At 38.6% G+C, this 12,358-nt stretch overlaps 2 protein-coding genes across 3 annotated transcripts; one reads left to right on the top strand and one right to left on the bottom strand.

Moving 5' to 3' along the window:
* Positions 1 to 387: 387 nt before the first annotated feature.
* Positions 388 to 7,205, top strand: cd40 (CD40 molecule, TNF receptor superfamily member 5). 2 transcript variants are annotated; one of them, XM_040038096.1, is made up of 9 exons: positions 388 to 653; positions 1,174 to 1,255; positions 2,362 to 2,481; positions 2,607 to 2,753; positions 2,852 to 2,945; positions 4,291 to 4,349; positions 4,785 to 4,880; positions 4,978 to 5,000; positions 6,035 to 7,205. In XM_040038096.1, exons 1-9 carry the CDS (start codon positions 606 to 608, stop codon positions 6,293 to 6,295), a joined length of 930 nt encoding a protein of 309 aa, XP_039894030.1. In that variant the 5' UTR covers positions 388 to 605; the 3' UTR covers positions 6,296 to 7,205. The 2 variants fall into 2 exon arrangements, with proteins under 2 accessions (XP_039894030.1, XP_039894029.1); XM_040038095.1 differs by having other exon boundaries at positions 389 to 653; positions 4,975 to 5,000.
* Positions 7,206 to 8,514: 1,309 nt separating this feature from the next.
* irx7 (iroquois homeobox 7) lies at positions 8,515 to 10,264 on the bottom strand. Its single transcript, XM_040038094.1, has 2 exons — positions 9,689 to 10,264; positions 8,515 to 9,503 (listed from the first exon to the last, which is right to left on the bottom strand). The coding sequence occupies exons 1-2, from the start codon at positions 9,908 to 9,910 to the stop codon at positions 8,754 to 8,756; spliced, it is 972 nt and encodes a 323-aa protein (XP_039894028.1). The 5' UTR covers positions 9,911 to 10,264; the 3' UTR covers positions 8,515 to 8,753.
* Between the last annotated feature and the right edge of the window lie 2,094 nt (positions 10,265 to 12,358).

Raw genomic sequence — 12,358 nt, forward strand, 5'->3', positions numbered from 1 at the left:
TGGTGGGGATTAGCACACAGCTGTGAACAATGTTTAAATGCCAGAAGTAGCAAACTTTTAAAATAATAAAGATTGCTACAAACCTCTACATGCAAAGATGGGTGACTTTCCAATACACTGTGCTTTTTAATTTCTTTCCGTTATTTCTAAGGGGTTTGGTGAGGCGTGATGTTCAAATGGGTGCTATGATTTCACTGGGTCGGACCTACTTTTACTTTCAGAACTGCCTTAGTTCGTCCTCAGACATACTTAATACTACTACTGGAGTAAAGCAGCAGAGTAGCTCTTCTTACTCCATCAGAAAAACGACCCACTCTTTATTTGTGCAAACAATGTGCCAGTCAAGCGTGCTTCCTGTTGTGTGAAACAACGCTTTGTCGCAGAGGAATTCTATTTAAAGAGGATTTAGTACTACTTCTGGGTATTTTAGAAAATAGCTGAAGAGGAGTACAAGCTTCACGTGCTTTTACAGGAAACGGTCAAGGAAAAGCACCGCGCGTAGCTCCTCCCACACCGTATAAACAGAACACGTCGCCTAAATAAGTTCACAGACAGACTGTGAACACTTACAGAGGTGTGCGCTGTTGTACTCGACGCTATTCAAAATGGATTTTAAGTTTATAGCGCTGCTTATACTGATCGGGTCTTTCATGGTGAGTAAACCGATTAATGCTATGTTTTTGTTTTTACAGGGATCGGTTTTGACCTGCGACAACTTAAAGTAGCACGATTTCAGATTATTTCTTCTTAACGTGTTATTATACGCTATAATGTGTGCTAATTATCGTATCCATCTGTTACTTTACTGTGTTATATTATTGTCAAAATCCTGCTTTTTCCCTGTAAAGTCAAAACCTAATGCTACAGTTACGTTTCATGAGGTGCTTTCACTTTCGATTTCCCGGCAGTGGAGGGTTTGGACAAAGACGTGACCTTGTGTGAATCCCGATTTGCAAATATTTGTTGGTAACGTTACGAACAGCGGTGCACCTGGCTGCGTGCATTTAAAGCAGTTAACAGTTGGCTGAATCTTTGGGGCTTTCCACCACGCCCCTCGCAGTCTACCCTGAGGAAGTGAATCTAACGTTATCAACATAGAGAAACTCAACCGATACTCGAGATCACACAAGGGCTAACTACCTCTTATTTAAATGTAATGCTTTTATTTTGCAGGGAATGACTGTTGCTCAGGCCAGCTGTGACCCAGAAACACAGTATGAAAAGGACGGTCAGTGCTGTCTCATGTGTGAGCCAGGTACGAAAACACTTTTCCTATGAAGAAAATTCAAATAAAACATCTGCTTTCTTGTTATTTATAACATATTGTCACCAAATTGAACTTGACAGACACATAAACAACAAATACAAGATTAAGAGCCATATCGAAGGCATAACTGCACTAATAGCATCCAATCTTTCTTTTTTCAAGTAATAAACATTTAAAGTAGCATGTATAAGAAAAAACCTAGCAGCAGGAAGCATGTGGTCGACAACTGTCTTTTTCAGACTGCATGATCACTGTTACTAAAGCTTTGCTTTTGCTTTCATTTTGGCTGCTTTTACACAAGCATTTCAGCTCTGAAAATGTTCCTCAGGACCTGTGTGTCAAAAGGCTAACATGCACATCAAACATTTCAAAAGATATACATATTATAGCCAAATGTGCATTTCCAACAAGCTAGTTGTTGCCTTTAGTCATGCCTCACTCATGGTCTGTACTAGCAGCACCCTCACCTAAAACAAACTGAATATTTGCACCAAGTGAGAATTCATCTTTCCTGTCTTGTGCTATGTGTCCGTATAAAAAGAAGGCGAAACTGAAACAGTTGATTTCTTACACTGGAGGCAGACATTTTGACAAAAGACCCTTTCATTCATTTTTTGAGGAGAATTACTTTAGGTTGAGATTTCCAAACGACAGTAATTACTCTTCTTTAATTTATTATCAGTGTGAGTGGAATGTCTTCCAGCTTTATGGACTTTTGGTGGAACACAAAAGACATTTTAAGATGACAGCAGAAACACTGAGAAGTTGCGATCCTGCTATTTTAACATCTCAGAATAGAGTAGCTTATAGAAAAAACAACCTAGTAATTGCTACTGGGAAAAGGGGCCCTCGTAATCCCACAGACAATGTGAAGCATGTAAACAAACCAAATATAACGTGTTGATTAAAAGGTGTTAGGGTTTGTTAGAACCAGATAAGCCAACCATCACCTAGTTGACTTGACTTTGTCATATTTCCCTAAAAGGTCCATTGATTACCTAAACTCAGAAATCCCAATTTACTAATTACTCAGGATAAATAAAATACTTGCAAATAATATACTTGATTCTAACTCTGCATATCTTGTTTTGCAGGGACTAGCATGTCTACAGAAGATTGTAAGAAACCTCAATGTCAACCTTGTCTGGATAATCACTACCAGGATAAACACACAACGAAAAACAAGTGTCTGCAGCAGCCTTACTGTGATAGAAGTAAGAAATTGTGACAAATTACCTCAAACTGTTCCGATATAGTGTGTCTGTGTATACTGGGACAGAGAGAGAGGCTTCTCTTTAATGTTGCTCACCTTACAGCGTAAACCTTTTTTGTCATTTAGATAAAAACTTTGAGGCTCAAGTCCCAAAAAGCAAGACAGAGCGATCCATCTGCAAGTGTAAAGTGGGATTCCACTGCTCCAGTGAAGAATGCATTACCTGTGTGGAACACACAGTCTGTCAACCAGGATATGGAGCTAAAGTCATAGGTACCAACATCCTTGTGACTGAACATTTGTTTAATTAGTTTTAAGTTTTTTATTATGCGAATGAGTCTCATTTTTTGAAAATGATTTTTGATATTCAGGCAACAACTCACAGGACACAGAGTGTGAACAATGTCCAGACGGGACATTTAACAATAATACGTCGTGGCATGCTCAGTGCCGCAAATGGACAGAGTAAGTACACATTTACATTAACATGTGAACTTAGAGATGATCTTTATTAAAAAAAAAACTTGAAAAAGGGCCTTTGTTCACCTTTTGAATTTAGTTATGTGTTTAAAGAATATTTTTCCTTCTTCCTGTGAATATGCCAACAAATAGTCCCGCAGAATATCCACCATAGGTCAAGGTCAAGTTTATTTATATAGCACATTTCCAAACAGTCAATGCTGCACAAAGTGCTTAACAATGTAGAATACCACTAAAACAAATAAAATGCAAATCAATAACGATGCAGTAAAATATAGAAAAAACTAATAAGTAGATGAGATAAGTCAATAAAAACAACTAAGGCTGTTAAAACCAAAATGTTTAGGTCAAAGTGTGTTAAAAGCCAGACCATGAAAAATGTGTTTTTAGTAACGATTGTGTTTGTGCTGATCTAATATTAAGAGTCAGACTATTCCACAGAGAAGGCTGTCGCCACGAGACTGAGTTTAGTCCGTGGAATAGTTACGGTTAGTTTCGACCTGGACCTCACGGTTCTTTCTGGAGCATAAATAGGAGCTCAGACAGAAAAGAAGGGGCTCGGCCGTTAAGTGACTTAAAAAAAAAAAAAGTAAGTGTTTAAATTGGATCCTGTATGGAACAGGGAACCAGGCTAAATCTGGGGTTATATGCTCCTTCCGCAAAGTTACTGTACTAACAACAATTTATACACCTTAATTTTTATCATGAATTTAAAAAGCTGATGTGAGCTGTTTGGCCACAAAATCTGGAATTTTGTACAGGAATTTCTTCTCAAAAACAGGGATCAGGTGGTTGTTTCAGTTCTTCTGAAGAGCCGTGCCATAGATTATATTTTTCCTGACAATGATAGAAAATGCTGCTTGTAATTGACACCCGGAGACCATTGTTTATTCACTATTGATGTAGGAAGACCTTGTAGAGCTGTGTTTGTCTAAATCTGTCAACATGAAAAAATAAAGCGAATCTGAGGCATTGTATTGATTTGCTTCTTAAGTTTGTGTAACTTTAGCAGTGATATATTAAAGGTGTGAGTCTGACTGAAAAGGAGATTCTGTAAATGAAGAAAAGGGTGTTTCTAGCTGATGGGATTTTTTTACTGTGTTTCATGACACAAACAGTTGGTTAAACCAAAATATGACCTCTGGCGTACTTACCTTTCATTGGGCCCAAATACAGTAACTTACATAAGCTTTAATCTTTGTGTAGGGGCAACAAATCAAATGAAAATCGTGGTATTCAAAGTGGAAATACAAACCAATAACGAATTATTGAAAAACAAATGCAACACTGAGGCAGGAATTCTGCTCTAATACTGTGAAATTCATTGCAGATGTGAAAAGGGATATCAAGTTGAAGAAAAGGGAACGCACACCACCGACAACACATGTGGTAAGTTGTATGTAGGAAGATGAATTGCAAAGGTTTCTCACCTTTCTCGCTGCTGCCGTGTGCAGCTGTGTGGTTGGATGCGGTGCATTGTTCAAAACGAAACTATGTCAACTGTGAGAAGGTTTGTCTCATAAATCTTAGTTGGTCTGTGGTTTTCAGTGTGGCTTTGTCAGCTTTCACTTACTATGTATCGACGTGTAGACTCCACAGTCTCCTAATTTACTGCTAATGTTAGAATTACAACTGAATTAATGATTTATTTTCAGTTTTCCACAACGCTTCTGAATTTATGCTTCCTCTGTTTAATGTGACTACGTGTTTGACATGAAAGTCTCTTTTGTTTTACATTTTGTCTGCACAAATACCCATGTTCTAGACAATATCAGAGAACTCGATGTATGTTTAACTGTGTTTTTATTTCTTTTTCTCTTCCAGCAGTGACACAGCGGGGTCACATAATCGCCATCCTTATTTTAGCTCCAGTTGTTGTGGTCATTGTTGTACTGGTAATCGTGTTTTTAGTATATCGAGGTAAGCTGTGCTCTAAAGCTCTAAACAAATAAATAATAATAATCTTCCTATGTACTTATATTCTGTGTTTCTTCTTTTTTATGAATCGGTAAAGCAGAATGCATAAAACAAAGGACAAAGGTAAATATGACTTTTTAAAATGTATTTATTTGTTGTTTCATAGATGCTTTTTAATGACAGTAAAAAGATACCCATATATATATACACACACACATGTAAATTTTGTATTGTTCGATACATATGCGTACCGAACCGAAAGCACTGTATCGAACAGTTCAATATTGTGTGTGTGTGTGTGTGTGTGTGTGTGTGTGTGTGTGTGTGTGTGTGTGTGTTTGTATATATTTGAAATTATGGAATTTAGAATCAATTAGTGTCTTTTGACCAGGTAATCAATTTCTAAAACTATTTCAGATATGTTACTTTAGCACTCCAGTGTACATCTGTAAACTAAAGATGATATCTTAGATTCTGAAAGATTAGCTTAGTTTAGCATAAAGCCTAGAAACAGCTAGGCTTTATGCTAAGCTAAGCAACAGCTAATGAATCCAGTCATAAGAGGTGCACCTACAAGGATCTGTTAAAAATTTAATAATTTCATACATTAAAGAATTAAACTATAAATATTTGTTTGTTTGTTTTTTTTTAGGCTTTTCACAATGTAAGACTGCTTGTTGCTAATCTTTAATGCTGACCAGAAAAATATAACAGCAATCAACACGTTTTTTTTTTTGTTTTTTTTTTATGTACACACGTGAAAGCGATATGTGGATTTTAACTTTGAGCAAGAAAGAAATGAAACAGTTGCACAAAATGAAAGCCTGTTCTTTTAAATGAGTGCTGAGGTTTGTCCTCAAGTTTAATCAGCTTGGGTCATTTTGTGCGGTCCCTTTTAATAGGTTTGCAGTGGATTTATATACACATCCTGCTGATTGTGTGACATGTCTGTATTTCTGATGTACCTTAAATCCTGTTTCACACCTTTAGACACTGTTTCAGAGAAATGCACTGCATAATTCAACACAGGAACTATAGCATAAAGTTGTACATGCTTTGCTGTGAGAGGAAAAAATGTGCAAAGCACCAGAACTGTTGACTTGATCAAAATGATTTTATCGTTATTATAATGTTTGTTATTTCTTTAACTCTGACAGGGCTATTTTGAACCACAGATGTGTGAAGAAGACATAACAGCCCATAAAGAAACAACGTATAATCATCAAATGACACCAGAGGAAAATGAGGATGAACTAAGCCATGAGCTCTCCTCAGAAGGATTCACAGATAAAGGGAACCAGGTGATGCAAGAGAGAGGCAAAGAAGAAATCGTGTCTCGTCAGGAGTCTCAGCTGGAGTCTCAGTTTGAGTCTCAAGAAGATAGTCAGTCAATGGATCAATTTTACAAGCAAGTTTAAAAAACGACACAGATTGTCCAAAGTGCTGCGCAAAGTTAAAAAATAATTACCTGATCTGAATAAGAATCAATGAATTAGTCTCCTTACTAATTCATTTTGAATGTTTACATGAAGTTACAATCATTTCATTTGCACTAAATTGTAAAAACCTAAACACACACACACTATATATACGTGGTGTAGACGTTATCATCCGGCAAACAAAACGTCCCTGGTTTGTTTCCAGCTAGGAAGGACATGCGATTTAAAACTCCACTAAATGAAGCGCCCAGTGCGACCCCTAGTGGCAAGTGAACAGCCGAAAGTAGCTAGCTATAAGTCTAAATGTTAACAATAAAATGTAAAGTAAGATGTATTATAAAGTGTAAAGAGAGTGTGGGGTAGTGTGTGTGATTTACCTGCATTAGTTTTGAGGTTGGTTGCAATTTTTAAGTTATGCATTGTTTATTTTTTGTTTTGTTTTTGTTTGCTTGTGTGTGTGTGTGTGTGTGTGTGTGGGGGGGGGGGGGGGGGGGGTCAAGACAGTATTGACAGGTGTCCTGCTCCTATGGACATGTCACATGGACCACTAGCTACTGTTACCGTGTACATGATTAGCACTGTTTTGTTTGTTTGTTTGTTTGTTTTTTAATTTGAAAACATGCAACATGTGGAAATAACAATCCGTGGGGTTGTTTATGTAATCACAATCCCACTCCCATCAAGATCAAAACAACAGCGAAGACCACCCCGCAGTGGACACCACCATGCTGAGCATGCTTACATCCTACAGTTAGCTTGTATATGATGTTGTGATCTCATTTGTTCTGTACAGATGCTTTGTTAGTATTTGCATGTACTAAAATTGTGCCGTTTAGCATGAAAATGGCATATTGTTCACCGTTTCTGCATTAAAATTTGTGACATTTAATAAGATGAGTTTGTTGATTGTTTCCTGCTCTTGGTTACCATAGCCTCCCACAATTCCCATAATGCTTTTGTGGGATCCGGAAGTATAATGTTCAGCGGGCTATACCATGCCACTTTGACAACTGGGTAGTATTACGTGTAGCCAAATTAGTTATTAGTTGTTACTGTTTCGTTGCTGAACCGTGGGCTTGCATCGTCTATGTACTCATGGTGACGATGCTGATAAAAATATTAAAACGTGATGTCTTCAACCGAGTTCCGGAGATGAAAGGAGCGACTTGTTTCCGTTTCCTGCATTGGTTTATGGACGTGGTAACCTACCTTCTCCTTTGAAAGTGTAAGTCACAATTAATTTAAAAATGTTTGTGCTGTGCCTTTGCAATTAGTCCTAACATGAATTGCGTTTTATCGCTGACAGTTTAAAGAGCCTTAATTGCCTCTTACCTGTGTCTGAGTACATTTGTCCTTTTCACCTCTGCTCTCTTCTCAGTGATGACTTTATGTTAAAACCCTGCAGGTTAGTAGACTAAACTGTGCTGTAATTGCTCTTGATTTCCACAGAGAGGCGCCAGATGATTACTCTACTTTGAAAATTCAGTTTTTAAGTTCAAATGGTAACTTTTTAGTGCGACACTAGAAATATGAGGCAAAAAACTTTTGTAAATATCCAAAGCAGACATACATTTATCGGTATCGAATATTTTTAAGGTTCATGACATGATATCAATTTTATTTCGTGTCGCTTGTGTGAGAAATCTGGGAGTCAGGCTGGAGCTAATCTGGCCTCTGTGCGTTACTGTTTGTAGGGATTTGCATAGAGAGTTGAGGCCAGAAGACAAGGCATTTCGGACCAGTTCCTCCCAGGAGCTTTTTTCATTATGTGTGGATTAATGGAGGTAGGTCCCTTTGAATGTACATGGAAACTGGTGTGATTGATACTAAGAACCTCTAGAAGACCCTAAGCCCCGCTGCTGTTAAGTTTTAGGAAATGGAAGTGCCATATTTAGGAAGGGGATAGTTTGTTTGTTTTCTTTTAAAAAAAATCAAGTTTAATTGAATTAACTTGCAATATTCTATCAAAAAACTTATAGAGAAAGACACAATAGACGTGTTTTTGATGTGTAAATTTTCCCTGAATATCTTTGAATTCTTAGTCTAATGTCATCGTCTTTAAGTGATAGATTAATGTGGTCCTGTTATCAGACTGTTAATGTGGGCTGTCATCAGTGTGATCGGAAAAGCTCAAAGCTGTATGCAAAGTATATCAAGAAGTAGGGATACAGACCAGTAAAACTGCAGAATTTCGCCATAAGTCGAAGTTTATTTAAGCAAAAAATATTTCTTCATGATTAGACAAAGGAAACATAATTTACAGTTTGTTGGTGGAAAAATACATCTACATTATTTACAGTAACACAAACATGTTCATTCTTTGGTTTCACGACACATTTTCGTTTCAATGCAAACTTCAGGAAATCCCTGAGGTCTGAAAGTTTAAAGTGCAAAAGCTGTGGGAAAGTGTCCTTTTTATTCGTGCACAAACACCGGCTTAGACGAGTTCGCGAGTCGTATAGCACGAGGGAACGAGCAGTCCGTTTCTTGAAGCCCAGTCTTCCCACAGTTTTCCGGCAGGGTGGTAAAAACTGTCGACAGGTTTCTTCACAGTCTCTGAGGTGGCGGTCTCTGCCAAAGACCAGATTTTGGGTTTTGGACTGGCGATGTTTTCTTTACTTTCCAAAACTGATGGCGTGCGGTCAGAGTCACGCTTTTCGGTTTTCTTGACAAGTCCGAACTCTTTGTCTTCCTGACGCGGTATCTCCAAACGCGCATCCAAAGGTCCCGCGCTATCCAACGCGCTCTCTACCTGCTCGTCTGCATCTGTGCGCTCTGCTTGAGGCTCTGCCTCGTCATGCTCATCCAAATGACACTTCTGCTCGTCTTCATCGCTCTCCCCTTCTTGCTCCTCATCCTCCTCATCAGATTTCCCCTTTGACGCCCAGCTGACCCTGTTTTCCTTCTTGAGGCGCCTCCTTGCGTTGGCGAACCAGGTAGAGACCTGCGTGAGGCTCATTTTGGTGATGATGGCGAGCATGATTTTTTCCCCCTTTGTGGGATACGGATTCTTCAGGTGTTCGTTCAGCCAGGCCTTGAGCGCACCGGTACTCTCTCGGGTGGCCACCTTGGCCACCCTACTGGGATCATCGGCTGCTCCCGGACGGTATGGAGGGTAGAAAGCCCCGCTGCGAGCCAAGAGAGCGTGATGGTAGGGAGAGGCTGCTTTCAAGTCAAACCCGCTGCTCTGAAAAGTAGAATAAAAGAACGGTAAGAACTAAAGAAGAGATTCGACACTTTTAACTCAGTGTCGCAAGCATCACACCCAGAATTTGTTTGACTTTACGCATCACAAAGATGCAATTTAAAACAAATCCGTTTTAGTTACTCGAGATCAGAGTGAGAGTGTTAATCTCTAAATTATCAACTCACCATGTGTGCAATGTGCCTGTGGTGTGGATAGGGTATAAAGTTATATCCCTGTAGTCCTGAGTATGGTATGGGAATCCCAGCTGCCATCGCAGCCAGATGCTGAGCCTGCTGCTGCTGCTGTACACCCGGTGGACAGCCCAGCACCGGGATCTGATATCCAGTCGGCATAGTGATGTTCCTCTCCAAGAAGAAGTTGCCAAATCCAGTTTGCGATGCGGGCATCTTTTCTGCGTCCAAGCTGTTGAGGTCTGAGTTTGATGCAACCTCCTGGGTCTGTTTATATAGGCTACACCCAGCTGCCAGCGGAGGAGGGCGAGAGGGGAGGGGGGAGACGGGGGGTATCCCACTGACAGCCCATTGACTGACAGCTACGTTCAAAAGACCTACAGCTTTCACTGGCAACAAATCCCATCAAAGAAGCCCTCCGCTGTTCCTTTTAGCGTTTTCGAGGAGAGGCTAAATATGTGCTGCTTATCGCAACGCTGTGATTTCTGGAGAGAACCTACGTTTCAATTCAAATGCGACCCTTTGGAGAGGTGACTAAAGACGCTCGTCTCTACATGACAAGCAAAGATCTGTTATTTATACTTTATTTCACATCAAAGTGTCCAGCAAAGTATGTTTTTGTTCATTCGTCGATGTGACTCGTCATTTTTATTTATATTTTACAGCCTCCAAAAAGGCAAAATTAAAAATAATAATAAAAATAAAAAATAAATAAAATAAAAATATTGTCTGTTTAAGTTGTAATGCTTACCCTCTCAATCCGTAGTTTGCATTATTTTAGTTTTTCTTCCATGTGATATATTTTTATGACAAGTTTAACACTTGTCATGTCTGGCACTAATCAACCGAGAGGGGTTTTTTTGTTTTGTTTTTACCTGAATTCAGTTAACAGTTAACAGCATCCTGTCAGTCTCTTATTGCCGCTTCGGACACTTCACCGCCTTCGGATCTGTCGTTTTGTGAATTGAATTAACCATCTCACCAGCAATAAATTACGCTAATAAGCCAAAAGGAGACGTTTACGCACGAGTAAAAGTGTCACTACGAGAGATTTCTTGAAGGTCTTTCACAAAATAATTAAAAATGAATGAAGAAAACATAAAATATAGTTGTCCGTTAACCTCTCAAGCCCCGGAGCAACGTCTTTTTATTTGTTAATTTACTGACTGAACCATAAGACACTGCCCTTCATGTCGGATGGCATTGTTTTGAGCGCAGGGCAACGTTTCAATGGCTCTAATTAAACGAGGCTAAGTGAAACAGGTGTTGACTAATGTATATGATAATTATAAGATAACAGATGCTAGTGTGTGTGTGTGTGTGTGTGTGTGTGTGTGTATAAGGGGGTTGTTAGAGATAAGAGGTGAAGATTACACCTCTTATTCTGCTGTCCTCCTTCATGCCCTTCAAAAGAGTCGAAGTAAAGCTGAGTGTTTGTGTTCAAAGGAGCGCAGCTCTGTTATCTGGCATAAATTTGACTATCTTATTAACAGCATTAGAGGTGTAGTGTTGGTTGTGATAGCAGGAGTGCTTGTATTAAGTGGTAAAAGAAGTGTTGAAACAAGCAGAGCTGACACTTTAGAAAAGATTAAATTCAGTCTTCTCATTTTAAATTGACGACCTTTAATTTTCACCTGCAAGTTGCTATTTTTGTTGTTGTTGTTGTTCTTTGGTTTTCATTTGGCTTCTTGGGTTGTTTTTTTGTTAGTTTTTTTTACAGTACTTTCAGTCAGCTTTGATTTTGCTATTTTTGTTTTAATTTATTTTTTATGATGCATTTCTGTAGCAGCACAATGTTCTTCTAAATCTGAATAACCTCTAGCAATTATCTCACTTTTTGCACTGTCTACGTATTTATTTCCTTTATCTTTCACATTAATCTAGGCTACATATGCAAACATGCTGCATATTTTTCACAGATTAAAGAGAAATTTTAAACTTTTTACTCCACTGCACTTATTTGAAAGCTTCCTGTATTTATTCTTGCAGTGTAAAAGACCTACTTGTTTCATCACAGTTGGAAGTTTACAATAAAAACAGAAGATGGACAAAAGCGAATAGCAACGGCATTTCTCTGAGTGTAAATACTATTGTGTATGCTAAATACAGTGTAAGAGATCTTATGAGGGTTTCTGCTGCTGAGTATGCTGATACTACGAGCCAGAAAAAAATAAGTGCATTGCAACTTTTGGTAGTTCTCAAGCAATAAGTAAGAGAAAAGTGATGCAGGAAAGAAGTTAGTTATTATTAATTTAAAAAAACAAAACCTTAATTAAAATGTTTCTGTTCTTTCTCTCTTACTTTTATTATTTTTGGTAAACTCTGTATTATCTTAGAGGTATTTGTAAGATTTTGCTAAACAGGGTAAGTATGTAAACAGAGGTCCAGATGTAAAGACAGTGGGAACTCTTGGGGGTAGCATTAGAGGAAAAAAAAAAACGTAGGAAAGGTGGGGGAGGGAGGGGAATTTATTTGGGTGCGGTCCACATAGCCTAAAGCAAATTTGTACAAGAGTAACAATGGGTTGACTAGGGAGCAAGGAGAAGAAGGCTTATGTCTTCAGTAGTCTACATCTCACAACACAAACAGCTCAGGGCAGCAGCCTTTGTCCCTCCTGAAGAACGTCTTTTCATTCTCTTCCTCTTTTGGCAACTCTGCCACAAT

The sequence above is a fragment of the Simochromis diagramma genome, unplaced genomic scaffold (genome assembly GCF_900408965.1).
Source record: "Simochromis diagramma unplaced genomic scaffold, fSimDia1.1 OVJJ01000061.1, whole genome shotgun sequence".
NCBI classification, from domain to species: Eukaryota; Metazoa; Chordata; class Actinopteri; order Cichliformes; family Cichlidae; genus Simochromis; species Simochromis diagramma.

Coding starts and splice junctions, on each gene's coding strand:
- cd40 (XM_040038095.1), top strand. CDS start 606: ATGGATTTTAAGTTTATAGCGCTGCTTATACTGATCGGGTCTTTCATG. Junction 654..1,173: donor TACTGATCGGGTCTTTCATG/GTGAGTAAACCG, acceptor TTTATTTTGCAG/GGAATGACTGTTGCTCAGGC. Junction 1,256..2,361: donor CTGTCTCATGTGTGAGCCAG/GTACGAAAACAC, acceptor CTTGTTTTGCAG/GGACTAGCATGTCTACAGAA.
- irx7 (XM_040038094.1), bottom strand. CDS start 9,910: ATGCCCGCATCGCAAACTGGATTTGGCAACTTCTTCTTGGAGAGGAAC. Junction 9,504..9,688: donor ACAGGCACATTGCACACATG/GTGAGTTGATAA, acceptor TCTACTTTTCAG/AGCAGCGGGTTTGACTTGAA.